We start from the raw sequence: 20,105 nt of genomic DNA on the forward strand, positions 1-20,105 counted from the left end.
TGGAGAGTGGAGTGTGAGGAAGAGGCAGCAGAAGCAGAGAGGTAGAGACACGCGCAAAAGCTGATGCTGCTTCTAGTAGGTGTTCTACTGTAGACATCTTTATCTTGACTTTCAACGCAATACACAATGGCAAGAAACTTTAACTTGACTTTTTTTAATGACTTTTCAATGGCTTTTGTAGTGAGATATCACGGCAGCAAGTTATCAGAGTCAAGATAAACTTGGCAACATCTGTACTTTATCCCAGTGCTGGATTCACATCAACACTGCGTATTAGAGATGAGCGAAACTATTCACGCAAAACCGGATTCGCAAAAATGGCCGCTGCCACGTGAAACATGAAAAAGCATAGAGCAGGAGGATCACATGACACCAAGGACTAGGTGGGCTAGCCCATAATGCCTTGCATTCAGCCTCTGAGCCATTGATGAGGTCACTTTGATGTCATAGTCGCTATATTGGGACAAACCCAGAATGGTGCCATTATATATTACGGAATATACACAGACATAGATAGTGTCAGAAATCTAGTGTGTGAGGAGAAGAGAATAGATAGTTAGATTTAATTAATAGCTAGAAAGAATTAAGGGAGAGTGACAAATAGTGTGAGTAGGGCCTGTCTGACTCTCACAAACAGAAACACAGCCTGTGACTCAGTCACTGTCACTACTGTACTTTCTGCAGTGCTGATGTGCTGTCACAGTGTGCCAGGCAGGTTCATAGCAGCCATTTACACAGGCTGCCTGTGCCACTGACTGGACTGCGTCACATTCGTAATCAAATTCTCACACAGTCTATCTGTGCTAAAGTGAATGAACAATTTAGTGACACCGCACGTGCACTCTTTTTATTTTACATAAAGTGCAGTGCCAACCAAAATTTGAGTTTTATTTGCGCCAAACCAGCATTTTCATAACCCAATAACCCCTTTGCGCCATAGCCATTTTTCGTTTTATCCATAACTTTTTTATTTTTCAGTCAATGGAGTTGTGTGAAAACTTTTTTTTTTTGCGGGGGGAGTTGCAGTTTTTGTTGGCACTATTTAAAGTACCATGTAGTGTACTGGGAAACGGAAAAACAATTCTTTGTGGGGTGTGATTGAAAAACTTTTAATTATTGGTATTTTTTTTGTACACTACAGAAAACGTTATTTAACTATTTTAACACTTCTTATTAGTCCCCCTAGAGGATTTGAATCAGTGATCGTCACATCACTGGTACAATACACTGCAATACTAATGTATCACAGTGTATTGTAATTTTTACAGGCTCCTGTTAAGCCCTGTCAGAGGCCGGGCTTAACAGGAGCAGAAAGAAGGCAGACCTGGGGGCCTTCATTAAGCCCCCAGGCTGCCATGACAACCATCGGTAACCCGCAATCGCTGATGCATTTAGTGCGACAATTCAGTTACTGGCATCCCACTGTTCACTCACGCCATTTTCATGTGTATTTGAAAATAACATTTAAAGTCTATTTCTTGCATCCCACTGTTAACTCACGCCATTTTGTTATGTATTTGAAAAAAAACTTACAGTTGTATGTAGAGGGGGCATGGATATTTCACAGTCAAGGGACGAGACTGACCCTTATTCTTTGGGCAATGATGATGATGACGACGTGGCTGGCCGAGACGGACCATGGCGAGCATGGCAAGATGTAAAATGACGAAAATCACGCGTGTCGCACGGACCTATGTTAGGCAATGGGGACGTTCATACAGTCCGTGATTTTCACGCAACCTGTGTCCACTGCGTAAAACTCACGACATATCCTATACTTGACCGTTTGTCGCGCAGCATGCACCCATTGAAGTCAATGGGTGCGTGAAAATCGCACACGGCACACGGAAGCACTTCTGTGTGTTGCTCGTGATTCGCGCTGCAGTTGTAAAATAAATGAATGAATGCAATAGGCACACGCTCGTGTGAATAAGGCCTAACACAATGTGAAACATTTGAAAGGATCTGAAGACTTTACGAATGCGTTATATAATACATTACATTTGTAAAAATTAATTAGGCACAGATCCATGAGGATTTTCACAAACATCCGTCTGATGCCAATGAATAGTTTTTGCCATTGATGTTGCCACTGCTGCTACCACCACCACCACCACCACACAGGCAGACGTCTTAATGCGGCCCCACCTGCGTCATGTTCCATACTATACTGCCACTGCTACTACCAGCACCAGACATCTCCTGTGGCCTTGCCCGTGTCATGTCCCATACTGTACTGCCACTGATGTTACCACGGCTGCTACCACCACCTCCACAACCACACAGCCAGACGTCTCCTGCGGCCTTGCCCACGTCATGTTCCACACTGTACTGTCACTGAAGTTGCCTTGCCAGTGCTGCTGCTACCACCACCACACAGCGAGACATCTCCTGTGGCCTTGCCCACATCATGCTCCATACTGTACATCCACTGTTGGCTTAGGCTGGGTTCACACAGAGTTTTTTTGCAGGAGGAAAATTTGCCTCAAAATTCCGTTTGGAATTTTGAGGCAGATTTTCCTCTGCCTGCACGCTGATTTTCGTGGCTTTTTTCGAGATATATGCGTTTTTCAAGATATATGCTTTCTCTGCCTCCCATAGATGTCAATGGGAGTTCAAAAGCGTAAGCGCCCGGAGATAGGGCATGTCCCTTCTTTTTCCACGAGCCGGTTTTTACCATCGCGGGAAAAAAACGCCTCCGCCTCCCATTGAAATCAATGGGAGGCATTTTCGGATGTTTTTTGGCGCGTTTTGCAGGGCGGTTTCTGCGCCAAAAAACTCAGTGTGAACTCCCCCTTAATAGAACATTAAATTATAAAAATAAATGTTTTTTTTAAATGTTTAAAAAATTGACATTGCTTCCCCCAAAACCAGCTCCGTGTGTGTGTGTATACAGTAGGGATAATTTTTGGATGACTTTTCAACCCCAATCAGGCACACCACCACAACATTTTCCACCTGTTGTATTTGGAACTTCCCAAAAAGGACTAATTTTTGGAGTGCTTGGAAAAGCCATTGCTTTTTTACCAATCCCACCGCCGTGTGCATCTGCCCCAAAATCGGACAATTTTTGGAACATGTTTTCCATTTAAATGGGTGGGATAGTATCCTAGAAGCCCTCAGAGTGTCATACACGCCTTTTAACTAGCGAACAAATGAAAGAAAGCACATTATCAAAGACCACACACCCAGAATGAGAAAAATGCAAATGTTATTAGATAAAAAAAAAATTAAAACATCTAAAACACATAAAGATCCACGTAATATAATACAGGATACACTACAGCCCAGACCATCGCTAATAAGATGCAATAATATACCTGGATCAAAGACACTATAATACACAATATATCAGCTGAAATATTATAGCACAGACTGTGGTTCTAGTCAACAAATGCAATAATATAACAAAAGAAGCACACATTTCCAAATGGTACGTATACAAATACAGTATATATCACACCTGTAGAATACAAAAATAATTGGCAAGCAGTATCAGTAGAGCTCATGAATTCTATATCCAATGAAAAAGGGCCAAATTTGGCCGCAACAATGTGACATCATGAGTACCTAGGTAAAATCCCAGAATATTTTGAGCATTGTGTATAGAAAAAAATGCAATATGAAATATAGATGAAGGTATACAGGACCCAAGATCGCTGTAGAAAGGTGTCTGCCCCACGCGTATCGCTGCCTCCTGGTGCAGCTTCGTCAGGGGTAAAGAGGTTCTATTACAAAATGTCTCTTTCAGATCCATCATGGATCCTTTAACCCATGACGCCAGTGTGAACAGAGGCCGGTAAAAATGTAACCTTGCTTGCTTCTACTATTTACAGCAGCATCGAAACTACACTGACTATGTAAGCAGGGAGTAAGATCGTAACCCTTTTATTCTGTAACACCAGGAGAGCCTAGCATTTACTGCGATGTGTGACATATAGAATCGTACTAAGCATACGAAATGCTTTTATGTGAGTATCGACTCTGAATGTAGTATTGTCTATTGTAGGATTGTCTGACGAAGGTTGCGAAACGCGTGTCGAGGTGCTTTGTTCCCAGGTGTCTGGTCTCTTTACCATCATGTCCTCTACAAGTATGTTCTAATACACATGTATGTAATTATGGGGACTTTTTTGATATTATGTACCATTACCTAAGCATTATAACCAATACTCCATTTGTATCTATTATAAGTATCCTGTAGGATATTCAAACTGTATAATGCTAATAGTGAGGAATTGGTATTAATAGCTAGAAGTTTGACTTAAAATGGTATGAAACCGGGCTGATTTTATTGTATGGTTTTTAAATGTTGGAAGTATATACTTGTAGGGGGGTAATTTTTGTACTATGTGTACCAATAAATTCTATTTTACAATTGAAGAAAAGAGAGAGAGCAAAAAACACACGGGGCCACCTTGTGCGGGTCAATATGTTGGGTGGGTGAAGCAAGGGGGCAATTACCATGCTCACCTAGGTAGGGTGTTTAAAGCGTAAGGATAAATCCACAATGCTGCTGCCAGATCCGGATCGGTTCTCAGAAGGGACCGTTTGGTTTACGGAGAAAGAAGAAGAAAAAAATGGATCGTATGGAGGCGCTGCTGCGTGGCGAAATTTGTAGAAATGATGGTGAAGTCCAGATATAATAATAAAAATCGTTTATTTCAATAAGTGGCTACGCGTTTCACGATGGCCTGAGGAAGACGCTCGTTCAGCGTTGAAACGCGTAGCCACTTATTGAAATAAACGATTTTTATTATTATATCTGGACTACACCGTCATTTCTACAAATTTCGCCACGCAGCAGCGCCTCCATACAATCCATTTTTTTCTTCTTCTTTCTCCATTTTATAATTGAAACAGTGTGAAATCAAGATGTTTCTTTTTGGTGTAAAATAATAATAAAATTGTCTATCATTTGTGTCTTACCAAAATTAATACAATTATGTTTTTTTTCAAAAGTAAAGATAAAAAAAAAGATTATTTAGAAAACCAGATAAGTAATTAGAAGGGTTTGATCATGAGGGGAGAAGACCACGGCAATGATGGGACAAGACCATGGCAATGATGGGACAAGACCACGGCAATGATGGGACAAGACCATGGCAATGATGGGACAAGAACACGGCAATGATGGGACAAGACCTTGGTCCAACAAAGGACTGGGCTAAACTCCATTATTTGTGATTAAAGAAATTCTGTACTGGTCATTATGCAACTGACAAGGGAACGCTTACAAGGAGAATCCCTCCTCATACCCTCAGGCATCATGCTTTAATAGATGGGAGACAGCACTTACGTGGCTTCCAGCTCAACTAATAATGAGCTAGGTAAAAAAAAAAAATCTATGTTGAAAACGTATTTTATTTAAAGGTATACTAGCCATAACCAAGGCTAGCTTATTTTTTATTTTTTTTTAAATAAAAAATGTACACAGCTTAGTAGCAGCAGCAGCGTAGTCTCAGCAAAATGATTTACTATTTACAGTGCAGTATTGGAAAGAATACTCTTTAATAGTACAACGCAGAACCTTTCAAAACATGTCTGTGCAAGTCCTGAAAGTAATGTGTACAATACAGAAATGTATTATTATTTCCCTCTAGGGACAGACTTTCCTGTCCAGACTATGCACATTCTTCATAGCACACCAAAATAATTATGGAAATTCCTGCTGAAATATACATGTAGCATATGCAGATGGCAGAGCCTGCGGAGCAGATGTTGCGCACCAACTTCCATAAATATAATCAAATCAAGTCTAATGATGTGAAGGGCTTATTACCAGCAGAGGTTGGAGAGGGAATGGGGTAGTGCACAAAAAGTGGCATTTGTGGTGAAGAAACTGCATATAGCTTTTTGATTTGAAGATTAGATAAGTCAAAGATTAGATAAGGCACCATGTGAAAGTTCAATACAGAACTTACACGTTGTCTTCATGCATGGCGGCACACAGAGGTACCGTGATATGGAAACTTCTGGTGCTGCCGTCTGGTGCTCCCTGCGGTGCCATATTAAAGACATATTTAATGCTGTTTGGAGAGAATATGGTATGAAATGAAACATGGCACTATTTTTTTCTATCTGATTCATACTAATATATATATATATATATATATATATATATATATATATATATATATATATATATATATATATATATATACATATATATATATATATATATATATATATATATATATATATACATACATACAAACATACACACACACACACACACACTATATGGGCAAATGTATTAGGATGCATCTAAGTTATTGAATTCAGGTGTTTCATTCAGTCCCATTGCCAGGAGAACGTTGCCTGCCTGACTACATTGTGCCAACTGTAGATTTTGGTGTTGGGGGGGGGGGGGGGGGGGATAATGCTATGGGGTCGTTTTTCAGGTCTTGGCTTAGGCCCCTTAGACCCAGCAAAGGAAAATCTCAATGCTTCAGCATACCAAGACATTTTAGACAATTGTAGCTTCCAACTTTGTGGGAACAGTTTGGGGTTCGGCCCTTTTCTGTTCCAGCATGACTGACCCAGTGCACAAAACAAAGTCCATAAAGGCATGGTTGGGTGAGTTTGGTGCTGGAGAACATGACTGGCCCGCACAGACCTTGACCTCAACCCCATTGAACACCTTTTGGATGAACTAGAACAAAGACTGCGAGCCAGGCCCTCTCGTATAACATCAGTGTCTGACCTCACAAATGTTTTTCTGGATGAATATGCCTGTGAATTTAGAATGAGATGTCATAGAAGCTCCTGTAGGTGTAATGTGTCCCAATGCTTTTGTCCATAGTGTATATAAGACTGGTTCCCTGCTACAAGGCTTAAGATACACATATTATCTGTTTGATAATGGCTCCCTCTTGTGGCAACATCCAGTATTGCACCTAAACGGCACAAATGACTAAACTGATGATACTTTCTGTCCGTTCTGCGACGGAGGCCCCTAATGGATACTTCGTCACAGATGTGAACAGCCCCTAAGTTCCAAATACATCTTCCAACGTATAAACATGGACACATTATACACCTTATGATCAGAAGCTAAAACAGTATATAATGTCAAGCCATAGCATAATACTGTAGAAGGCGTATATATTAGGAAAGGACACATCAATACAGACTTGTTCCCACAAAAGGACAAAAAGCAAGCATAACTGAAATCCTCTTCGAGGCTTACATACAAACTTTACTTCAGAATGAATCTTCTCCATCACAACATTATACCCTTTTAACACGTTTATCGCCATCTCCATTTGTAATGTACATGAGGTAGATAATAGTGGCGAAAAATTTCTCATCGAACGCTTTTTTCGTGATATATAAACTCCATTCTGGTCCCCCGTTATACCACGTGACTCTGACTCTCTGAATCATATAGGTTCTTATGTGTGGACCAGAATTCAGTTTCTCTATCCATTCCTAGACTCACATTGAGCGTGTCAATTATTAATTTAATCATATTACCTATATATATATATATATATATATATATATATATATATCAGGGGCGTCGCTAGCACCGGGCCTCCGGGGCCCAAGACTCGGATCTTTGTCCCGGTGCCCCAGGCAGCTGCCGCTACAGGGGTCGCAGCAGTTGCAACCAGGCAGTGGTCGCAATTGCGACTGGGCCGTGGCCCCCGCACCATGTCTGTAAAGATTTATTATAGTAACTGGGGCCTATGTCATAAAATACACGGGTCCCTGTTGATAGGGAAAAATTAAGCAATTGAACTTTTTTCTAATGTAGCAATATGGAGAATGGTAACTTTTATAGTTAACCATTTATTGATTCTGCTGTGCCAGTTAACAGACAGGGATTAAATCTGTTCACATAACCTTCTCTTTACTTCATTATGTAAACATGCACCATTGTTTACATCATAATAAACCACCGTATCTGGACCCCATTGTATATGATACCACGTTGTATAATGTAAACATATTCTATTGTATGCTAATTCTCTTGGTCTCCTGGTGCACATGTTACACATACGAAAGACAAAAAGAGGACCCAGGTAGCTGGTGGGCTGAAGTACAAACAAAACACATCAATATTGCCATAGGCAAAAAGATTAGCCCTGGTTTCCCAGGTACCTATAACACGAGGGAAACAAGTTCTAATCTTTTTGCCTATGGCAATATTGATGTGTTTTTATTGTTACACATACGTCATATTGGCTGTATAAACTGCTGTAATTAATAATGATGTAATTTCAGAATAGGAAGTCAGAGCTCTGTGTACACACAATAAACCTTCTAAACCTAAAGAAGCTGCATTCATGTGAATTCTTAATGGAGATTGAGAAAGTTTTTACCACAAGGCAGGCTTAGATACAGGACCCCACCAGACAGTAACCTTCTAGTGTATAAGATTACTGTCTGCTGGGGCAGGGTCGGCATATATGGACAGTGATGTCAGGAGCAGAGCAGGAGTCCCAGGCAGAGTGCTAGTAGTGCTCTGCCCGGGACTATGGGTCTGGGGTTGAACCTGACAACACTGTCCAGATATGGACGGTGACGTCAGGGACTTCTCCTGAAGCGGAATCCCCAGCCAGAGCATCGGCAATCCTCTGGCTGGGGATTCCACTCCTAGAGGGAACCCCAAAGGTGCTACCTACAGGGTGGGGGGCTGTGTGGCACTACAAGGGAGGGGGGCTGTGTGGCATTACCAGGGAGGGGGGCTGCGTGGCACTACCTGGGAGGTGGGGGCTGTGTGGCACTACCTGGGAGGTGGGAGCTGTGTGGCACTACCTGTGAGGGGGGGCTGTGTGACACTACCTGGGAGGTGGGGGCTGTGTGACACTACCTGGGAGGGGGCTGTGTGGCACTACCTGGGGGGGCTGTGTGGCACTACCAGGGAGGGGGGCTATATGGCACTACCTGGTAGGGAGGCTGTATGGCACTACCTGGGAGGGGGGCTGTGTGGCACTATCTACATAGGGCACTAAATTTATGGGGCTACAAACTGGGGCCTAGCTTCTATATGGGGGCATAAACAGAGCCTAACTTCTATATGGGGGCAAAAAGTGACGTTTTCTACCATTTTACTGCCCCCGTGAGTTCCCCCGCTAGGGGCCTACTAAGACTGTGTCGCCCAAGGGTCCACATAAACCTGGAGACATCCCTGTGCTGGGGCCCCGTATCTAAGCCTATTACATGGTAGGCTTAGATACAGGGTCCAATAGATAGTATCACACATGGGCCCTGTACCAAATAGTAGGTTTAGATACATGGCCATGTATGATACTGTCTGATGGGCCCTGTATCTAAGCCTACCACATAGTAGGCTTAGATACAGCGCCCAAGAAGACAGTAATCTTATACTGTATAAGATTACAGTCTGCTGGGGTCCTGCATCTAAGCCTGCCTTGTGGTAGGCTTAGATACATGATCTAACAGACAATATCACACATGGGCCCTGTATCTAAGCCTACCACCTGTGTTATTAATGTGTTTTTTTTGTGTTTGTGTTCTTTTACAGGTTCAGTTGTTGGACTACATCGGATTCAAGGACTACTTTGATGACGACTTGTTTTATTTTCAATATAATGGTTAATGAGGGTTGTGTGTTTTTTTATTTCAATAAAATATGTCTTTGTATTTTATCTTAAACTTTATTACTACCGCCTTAGTAATGGCCGCTGGCGGATTAGCAGCGTCCATTACTAAGGCGGGGCTTAGTGTAAGCCGATGCAGAGGCTAACACTGAGGGTAAGTTCACACGGGCTAATTTCAGCCATTTTTCGGGCCGTAAACGTCTCGAAAAACGGTTGAAAAATCGGAAAGCAGACAAACATCTGCCCATTGATTTCAAAGGGAAATACGGAGTTCTGTATTTTTTTACGCCTCATTTAAAAAAAAATGCCGCATAAAAAGGCTCCCCGTAAAAAGAAGTGCATGTCACTTCTCGAGCCGTTTTTGGAGTCGTTTTTCATTGACTCTATAGAAAAACAGCTGAATAAAAACGCTGCGAAAAAGCTAGTTTGATTAAAAAAACTTCTGAAAATCTCGAGCTGTTTTCCCTTGAAAACAGCTCTGTGTTTTCAGATGTTTTTTGCTGAGCGTGTGAACATACCCTAACCCCCATTATTACCCCGGTACCCACTGCCACAAGGGGTAGCATGAAGAGCCGGGTACGATCCAGTACCCGACCATCTGTAGTGATGGTCGGGCACTGGAGCGGCTGCAGGCTGGTATTATTAGGCTGGGAAAGCCCAAAAACAGTGGGCCTTCCCACCCTGGTAATTCTAGCCTTCTGCTGCTATGTTGTATCTGGCTGGTTATAAAAAAAAATCTGTGTGAACAGGGCCTTTAGAAGGCCTTGTCGTGTTCCAAAGTGCTTGAGGATAAGGGCATTTGATTTCTTTTAGCCCATCAAACCCTAAGCTTCAAACAAACATAGTATGTAGGATCAAAAGGAATTGTTCATGTGAATGACCTCAGCTAAATAACTAATGTAAGTCTCACGTTTTTTTATAATATAGGTCTCACTCACTTCCCTTCATGGAGGGTGGAGGAGGCACCAATTTATTATCTCTATTTTTAGAGATAAAAAAAACACCTAAATATACCAGGTATATAGACTGATTAATGTCAGAAATCCACAAAGCACTTTATATCACATGAGAAAGTTAGAAAAATCAAAATAAACCCGCCGTGGTCCTTTGTTTCTCTATTTACTTCCAACTCTTCAGCTTAAAATAATGATCCTCTGGGGACCTGAAATCTGGCAGGACCTGTAATGATCTAATGGTCTTTAACGAGCATCAAGTGCCCCAACATCAGAAAACAAGATACAAGATGCTAATTAATCATGACTAGAAATGTCTAGAGGATGACGCCGGAAGAAACATGATGAGGGATAAACCTCAAAGGTTCCTAAAGGACCACAGCTGCTGCCATCTTTAATCGTGTAGTCCTCCTAACTTTCACGTCTGGTCAGGTCTAATGAGAAGCTCACATCTCCCATCTTTAGTCTGTATTGAGTCAGGCCTGTCAAGACTTGACTTTTACATAGCCAGACAAAACACTTGTCATTAATCTTATTAAATTTATCCAGGCAAAAGCTATTGGATTGTTTGTTAATTAAACTACCAGCATCTTGTCAGTATTACTACTCCCAGGGTGGCGGCTAGAATGATTGGATAATCTGATTTATTGAATTTTTTTTTCTTAAACAAATCCATTATGTTGTGTGTTTCCCCAGGTTAAATAGAACAAATTGAACAACAGCTAAATGTCACTGAATGAAAAAAAAAACAACTGACCACTTTCCAAAATTTGCTAAACATATGTACGTATCAAAAGAAAAATAGCTTAGAACTTTAGATATAGTGCTGTACATTGTATGCAATTATTATTTATTTTGCTACTGTTGCTTTTCTTTTTTATAAGGCAAGCCAATAATATTTCTATTTAACGGAACTGGAAGACTGGAATATTGAACGTTCTCCCTTACTCACTGGCTCAGAACATGTGAAGTCCTTTTCCAATTAAGAACATACATGCTCAAGAATGAACTTTTTACATGTACTTCCAGTTGTATTAAACTTTAAGGATATCAGGATTCTGAAAGGTTTTAGCCTATGGTTCTCGGTTTCCTTACTATGGATAACCAACTATCCTTTCCTATACATCTAGTTGTTAAAATTCAGGTAAACAGGAACCGAAAACATCTGCATACACACACAGATTTGACTACTTATATGTGGTATAATCTGGATAACCCCTTGTCCTAATAGGGCATATGGACCTTATAGAATGACCAGCATTTAATGCTACGGTACATTTTCCCTGTAAAATTAGCTGCAGAAAACATTTGGAGGCAGACCCGTAACAATCAGCACATTGTCCCAGAGGCTCTGTGATCAGGCAACCCCTTCAATGAGAGAAGCATCTACCAAGGATTTAATAAGTTGAGTAGGAGGACAAGAGATCAGTGCGCAAAATATATTGAAAAACTGCTCAGAATCCTACGCTCTTCAGATATGACAGATATCCAAACCCAAGTTTTCCAATGCCTATCAAAGGAGGTCATATATGGTTCCATAGTTGATAAGGTTGAAAAAAGACAGGTCCATCAAGTCCAACCTATAATGTTAGAGTGTTGATTCCGACAGCATAACGCAGTGAATGTGTACACTACCTGAGTAGCATCCCTTGCACCCTATAGTTCTTTGGTCCACAATAATGCCTTAATAGCTTACAAAGAAGCATACTTGGTTCTCTGAAATCCAAAAGCCCTTGCTACAAAGTAAGGCATCAATTGCCTATCTGCAAAAAAATGTTTAGTTGTTCTGCAAGGAAAGACATAAGAACTTCAGTAAGGCCACAGGAACACAGACCACAACACAAGACATGGGCGGTGTTACACGTACACGCATACACAAGCACACACATAGAGCACAATACATGGAACAGCATGGTTAAAACTTACAGCCACGAAAATTGGTGGAGAAATCATTAACAGAGACAGGAGAGAGTGGGAAGGCTCGTTCAAGGGTTCCCATGTTACTACGTATAGTGCCTGACATGCAAGAGCAGTCTATCTCAGAGCACCCCAAACAACATGCCTGCATCAGCCTCTTGCGGATGGACATCTTGGCTAAATCATGGTTATAATGAAAGGGAGAGGAGAGGAAGAGTGGTAGATTAATGTAGGGTACAGAAAGAGAGACACTTATATATATTCATGTATATATAATTGGACACAAGATGCAGCTCAATGTAGGTATGATCAGGAGATTCTATCCATTCGTGGCATAGGGAATTGTATGCAAAAGGCAGGACTCTCAAGGCAGCTTTGACATGATGGTATATGTAGGATAAGCAGTTGTTATTTTTGATGATAGGAAAAAGCAGAACTAGTCTTCGAAAGGCTGGCCACCAGGGCTGCATGGCAGGTTTTGGAAGGTACCTTAACAAAAACCTCAAATGTAACAGTATGAATCAATATTTGTATCAGTATCTAAAAGATATATATTTAATTGCAGAACAATGGAAACTGGAAATAGCAAAACAATTATTTTTCTGTTTGTAAATAGATATATTGATTCAGTTGATTAATCTCCATTAAAACGTTGGAAGAAGAACAAAAGGAGATGGGGCAATTACTTAAAACCCAAACACTGTTTAATTAATAAATGTGTCAAATTTATCACACAAACAGAAAATAATTCAAGTAACATAATCTTACACCATGAGATTCCACCACATCAAAAAGATGAAATGGAATAATTCAGTCCTGTGTTGGTTAAAGCATATCTTTCTTGTGGCTGGCATTTCCAAGAGGCCTGCGGAGAACTTGGCCTAACAGACATGATGTGGTAATGAGGCTATAACTAATTTCTGGTGCTTTAAATTAAAATGACTTTTAAAAGATGAATTGGTGTTTATCGTGATAACTGTAATGCAAACACACACCGAAGCAGTCGAGCAAAACTCACAACAACTGTAAGACAAAGCTAAAGGCGTCATGCATTAACATGCATCTACATAGAGCACATCCTTTTAAATCTTGCCTTTTGAGAAATAAGCAGTAAATAAGCATGATCCAAAGACGGAATAAAGCGTATCTGGCCTCTGCACAATGGGACTTTATTGTCCAGATTTAAGCGTCCAGTGCTTTGCACAGTAAGAGTTCAGTGTCAATGTTTGTTGCTTTTTAAAATTGTTCTCAAATTCCCCAAAACACAAACAAGATTAATTATTATTTTTTTTATAATTTACATTTAAGCAAAATTCCAGGCTTTTGGCCAATCACATGGAGCTCTACATCTCATGCCGCTATTCCGGAGATACCCCACTGTCCGTGGCTGAAGCCTGTGCTGACCATGACCACTTAACTACTGGCATAACCACTTTACCACTTCACTAATTCAGATGAACGTGTGTAAAATTAGCTGTGAAAAACTGCAGTTTTTCACGCCCCATTTGCACCCGTACGGGACCAATTTACATGGACTTGAGTCTATTGAGGGATCCGTGAAAACTGCCAAAAATAGGACAAGTCCTATTTTTTTTATAGGTCGTTCACACGGTCCGTTAAAACAATGGCCGTGTGAATAGCCCCAATTACATGCAGCCGTGTGACGGTTGTAAAATAAAAAAGTCCGTCACATGGACAATTACAACATTCGTCTGAATAAGCCCCAATAGTATAAAAAATACTTAGTATTTTCTATGCAACATGCCAGGAGGCACACTCCGGTAAATAACACTTTTTGGGAAATATACGGCTCCGTGTGAATTTAAAATTTTTGCCCAGAGATTTACTTTATATTGCAATTTAGGATCGACTTGTTTTCTTATGAACACTAGTTTCTCTAGTAAGATCATTGAGTTTAGAGGACGCGGGCTTATTTTTTGAAATTTTTTACAATTAAATGTATTTACAAATAAATAAATAATAAAAGCTATTGAAGATTTCATCAATAATAATGGACAGTCTAATCTATGTTGCATTTATCACAACATAAAGACCGTAGATATGTTGTAAAACATATTGTGAAAGGCAGGAGACACTTTATACCAATGTGTTAATTGAATAGTAAAAGCTGAAAAACATGAACCTTTTACTATACAATTGCAAGAGAAGAGTTTTGATACAAATTTGTTTCCAAATTCCATCACTCGCCCTCAAAATATTAAGCAGGACAAATAAATGCTGATCACTCAATCAAATGATGGTATGCGTACACATTCAGCTGGCAACACGACAAAGAAAACACGACAAAGAAAACAGTACTACATGGACATCAGAACCATATATTGCTTTTGGGGCAAGACGGTTTAAAAACTGCTCAATATAACACTGGGTTCACCAAACTGGTCAGAAAAAAAAAATAAGAGGTAGTAAATTACACAGGGGTCTCCAACAAACACAGAGATTACAAAAGAACAAAACGTACGTACCACATAATCACAAAACAGATACGAGACAGAAAAAAAAAGCAGCAGGTAGGACACCAGTCACAGAGATGTCGTGTTGTCACTACTGGCCCCAGAAATGCCTCTTGGCTGTAAGGTCAGTACTTATTTTCTTTATAGCTGTTGACTTTGTGAGATATTAAAATGCTAGTCAATCCTAGTAAATGTAGGAAAACGTTTAATGCACCTTCTGTAGTTTATAAGAAGATGTGGACAGTAAGCTACAATTAAAGTCAGGGTGGAAAGGGCAGAGGAGATATCTGATATCACCTAAGTACTGACGGACTACTAAATGAAAGCCATTACTTTTCACAGAAGCTACAAATTCAAGTGATTTTAAATATCTAAATTATTGACATAACTTAGTTCAATTCTGAAGTATATGTTGAAAATGTGAAATTCTCAATTTAGGGATCCTACACTTGTATATTAGGAAACGGCATTATTAGCAATTTCATAGCATACATTCATGACTTTCAAGTGGCAGGGAATTGGGTAGAACTGAATTCCTCTTGATATCATTATCAGAATACAGGTGCCAAATACATTGTATAAATAATAAGGAGCAGTACTGACACAAATAATGCCTGTATTCTGTATATAAAGTGCTGAGAAAACAACGGAGGGTGCTGTAATTTCCCTGCAGCTGCTCTGTCTTATTACTAGAATTACTCCAGCAATAAAACTGGTAACAGCAATATTTTGTGATTAACGATAATTCGGTTTTTACTAATATAAGGCCTCATTTACACGAGCGTATTATACGCGCGTGCGACGCGCGTGCTTTTCACGCGTGTCGTACGCACCTATAATAGTCTATGGGGCTGTTTAGACGATGCGTGAATTTTGCGCAGTGCGCGTGCGTTGCGTAAAACTCACGACATGTTCTAAAATCGTGCGTTTTTCGCGCATCACGCACCCATTGAAGTCAATGGGTGCGTGAAAACCACGCATGCCGCACGGAAGCACTTCCGTGCGAACTGCGTGATTCGCGCAAGAGCTGTCAAACTCCTGAATGTAAACAGAAAAGCACCACGTGCTTTTCTGTTTACAAACATCCAAACGGAGTGTCAAATTCGAGATGAGCGCACCGAACTTCACCGGGTTCGGCCAAACTCGTTTTGACCGAAACCGGTAAAAAATGTTCGGGTACGCGACGTCAGGAGACAGTCTCTGTCCACGGTGCTGAAAGCGTTAAACTGGTTCAGCACCATGGACAGTGACTTCCGCTCCGAAAATCCATGAACCTGTAAAAAAAAAAAGACGTTCTGACTTACCGATAACTCCGGTCCGACCTCCCGGGATGACAGTTAAGTCCAAGTGACAGCTGCAGCCAATCACAGGCCAAGCACAGGCTGCAGCCAATCACAGGCTGCAGCGGTCTCATGGACTGCGGCGTCATCCTGGGAGGTGGGGCCGGATGACGAGAGAGGGACGCGTCACCAAGGCAACGGCCGGGAGACCGGACTGGAGGAAGCAGGCAGTTCATGGTAAGTTTGAACATCTTTTTTTATTCACAGGTTGGTGTATATTGTGATCGGCATTCACTGTCGAGGGTGCTGAAAGAGTTACTGCCGATCAGTTAGCTCTTTCAGCACCTTGGACAGTGACGGGCGTCGACTAGCCTCATCTCTATGATGGCGGCTGCGCGAAAATCACGCAGCCGCGCATCATACACGGATGACACACGGAGCTGCCAAGTGCCTTTTGCGCGCGCAAAACGCAGCGTTTTTTGCGCGCGCAAAACGCACACGCTCGTGTAAATGAGGCCTAAGACTTAGTCCTCATGCAAACGTCGGAGCCATGTGCTGAAGACTGTATGGCGGCACACAGTATCAATGCGGCTCAGCATTATGGAGCTATAGGTACCTATGGCATCATATGGAGGGAAGAATACTTCCGTAATACTGAGGTACAGTAGGGCCCGATAGACGTTTATGGTTGCCGTATTACAGAGCCGTAATACGTTCATGTGCCCTTTAAATGACTAAAGATTTATTTTTCCATTCTTTTAAAAAAAGAAAAAAGTTAGAAAATTAATTTCAGCATGTCATACATGGTCACATTATGTTGACTATTTCGATTTCTTTTTTTTTTTTTTTTTAACGCTACACTTTTTTTTAGATGGGCGTTTTTTTTTTGTTCTTTTTTTTTTTTTTTGCCGATAGTTAAAAATTTTGCAGCCAGAATAATAAGTGTTACCACTAATAAAAAATAATTTAATCGGTCAGAACCCATGATTAATGATAATTATTACATTTATGATATTACTCAAGAATTATTCCATAACCAGCATTCATCTTACAAAGGACTGTAGTTAAATCTAGTAAGCCAGAGTTATCATGATAAACAAGCAATGCAGCCCTCAGGGTATAAATCCGTTAATAGCAACTTATATTGTGCTAAAGGACGACATTACTAAAATCCTTCAGCTCATTTATACGCTGAAAGAACTAAATTTGTTATTGGAAGAGATAGTCCAAAGCTTTTGTTAAAGTAGTCATAAAGGAGCACTACATTGGGTTGTCTACATTTAAAATTACATTAATTTTTCCCTCGCTTTTATTCCTTATGTTAAATTTGTGTCTCCAATACAACGGCTAAGTAAATGAGTTTGAATGGTCAAAATTTAGTATGTCAAGCTTGAACGACTGTTCTATGTTTTTTCTGTAGTGTGATAACACATGATATTGGTAACAGTATACATTGACATTTGTGTTGCCTAAGGAGCAAGGACCTTGGTGGTCTGAAGTGTTTCCTGTTTGAGGTGGAATAATCATGCAATAATCATGTAATATTCCACTAAAATAAGAAGACATTTTTAATTAAAGGAGTTGTCTGGTTTGGAAAACCCTTAATAAAAAAAAACCCTTATCAGGGGATTCCGAGTTCATATAAGGGAGTACCTCATTTGGGATCTTCATCAATAGGTTGGAGTAGAGAGCAGATACTAAAAAAGTCTCTCTAGAGAGAGAGAGAGAGAGAACCCAAGCCTGCTCTTGAACAACAGTCTATTGAGTACAATGGCCACTATGTAATACTTCAATTTCCCTGTGGTGGCGCTGCAGGAAAAGGTAACACATTCTATAAGGTTCCTCGGCATATTACAGATGATCACTAAGGGATTTTAGCAGTGGGACTCTCTGTGATCAGCTTCTAATATCAAAAAATATTGTCCAAAGCAGACAACCCCTCTAAGCTCTGCACTAGTTGAACTATTTTTATTACTGATTTTTCACCTAAAATGAGAGACATAATGCAAAATGAATTAATCAACTGTTCTTATGCAATAAATGTGATATATAACATATACTTACAATAGATCTGGCTACCTCAAGAGACACAGACGTAGTCAACCACAGGCCAGGATAAATGTTAAAAAATATGTAGACGTTGCAGAAGCTTAGCTACTCTTTGTGATAAATTAGGGCCGATATCAACCTAATGTGTATGTACAATAATTCAATGAATATTCAATGATACATGAACGTATATATATTGATTCATTAGTGATTTTCTTTTTTTGCCAAACAGATGAACTGCATCTCAGAGGCATTATTGGCTTCTGCAAAGTAGCCATTAAAAATCACGAATACATGGGACAAACACTAAAACACTGCAGTTACATGTATACAGACAGAACATGTACAGATCAATAATGGGATAGGACAGTATGTTATAATACAACACATATATCACGAGTTCAACAGATACATGTATAGACACAAAAACAAAAAGGGAAATTTTCACAAAATGTTTTTGTTTTTTTTACTACAAAAATACAGCAGTGCATCTGGTAAAGGTATGTGCGGTAACATGGAAAGAGGGGTACACTGTCATTTCCACCTCCATATAGCACAACCTTTAAGCCAGCATGACATGCCCAGTTTATCACAATTTACTTGCATTATTTATGTGCTAAGATACACAATTTTAGGGAATGCCAAGTTTTTATTTATTAATCATAAACTGTTATATTGTATACTATACTATAACTATACTAGTACTATACTAGTTAATGCTTAAGTACGAGAAAGAAAAAAGTAAAAAGTTCGGCCCTGCCAAACCTACTTGTTCCTTTTCTGATCCTAGTTCAGTGGCAATTTAGACTTGAGCTGAAGACCTGAGTCATCTGAGATAAAATGGTTGTTAGGGACATTTTACCCGACAATACCCTGTTAATTAGAAAGTGTATCCAAAGCAACCAGACTGTCAGACATGACTCAGCTGATCAGCAGAATGATGGATTGGCACTGTGCCGACCGAAGGGAAAAAGCAATTTGGCAGTTGTCAAGCCAGGACTCTCCCAAACTCAGGTTGCAGTATTTATCAGATTTTTTTAAATTTTTTTTTTTTAGTGGTGAGCCTATTTAAATAATAACAGTGACACTAACAGCACCTCAAGACCATGCAACATACATAATAATAAGTCAGTGGCGTAGCTAGGGGGTTAGGCGGGGCATGTGCCCTGGGCGCAACTAGGAGGGAAAAAATGGGGAAGCACCGCAGTGTCACTACTGACCAGGTACCGCTGATACAGCTGCCGCCGGTGGCTGAACCACCCCTATAGTAGCAGCCATGGCGGCTGCTATGGGGCCCATGGTATGGCCGCACGGGCCCCTCATTCCCAGTGGTATCGCCTGCACCGGGGCATCCGAGGGTCCGGGGTCCTGGGTGACTGCCACATTCAATTGTATCTGCGTCCATAGGACGCAGATACAATTGAATAGTATGGCAGAGCAAGGGGCTATCTTCCTGCTCTGTCTTCACTAAGGCGCTGGGACAGGATACCTGCGCAGGCCGGCGCGATGAGATCAATGGATCATGCTGGCCTACACAAGAATCCTGTTTCATAGGCTGCTGAGGAGGCTGTGGCGCTGCTCCATTTGTCGAGGGAACAGGGTTAGGTGAGTATACGTTTTTTTATTTGTTTGGGGGCTGTGTCGCTATCTACAAGGGGGGCTGTGTGTTGCTGTCTACAAGGGAGGGCTGTGTGGCTCTATCTGCAAGGGGGGGGGGTTGTTTGGCACTACCTACAAGGGTGTGTGTGTGGCACTAACTACTAGGAGGAGTGTGGCAATATCTACAGGGGAGGCGGTGTGGCACTGTCTATAAGAGGAGGCTGTTCGTTATGTCACCATATAGTCTCATTAGCCTCAGTT

At 40.8% G+C, this 20,105-nt stretch overlaps 1 protein-coding gene across 16 annotated transcripts in view; it reads right to left on the reverse strand.

Moving 5' to 3' along the window:
• The window catches only part of KCNMA1 (potassium calcium-activated channel subfamily M alpha 1), a 437,859-nt gene that overhangs the window by 79,043 nt on the left and 338,711 nt on the right, over positions 1–20,105 (reverse strand). The window contains exon 20 of one of the 16 annotated variants that reach the window (XM_075841790.1): positions 12,452–12,619. The exons of the other annotated variants lie outside the window; for them this stretch is intronic. Coding sequence (XP_075697905.1) covers positions 12,452–12,619 — 168 coding nt within the window. The remainder of the gene's footprint in view (positions 1–12,451; positions 12,620–20,105) is intronic. 16 annotated transcript variants of the gene reach the window in all.

Source organism: Rhinoderma darwinii, chromosome 11 (assembly GCF_050947455.1).
Source record: "Rhinoderma darwinii isolate aRhiDar2 chromosome 11, aRhiDar2.hap1, whole genome shotgun sequence".
In the NCBI taxonomy this organism is placed as follows: Eukaryota; Metazoa; Chordata; class Amphibia; order Anura; family Rhinodermatidae; genus Rhinoderma; species Rhinoderma darwinii.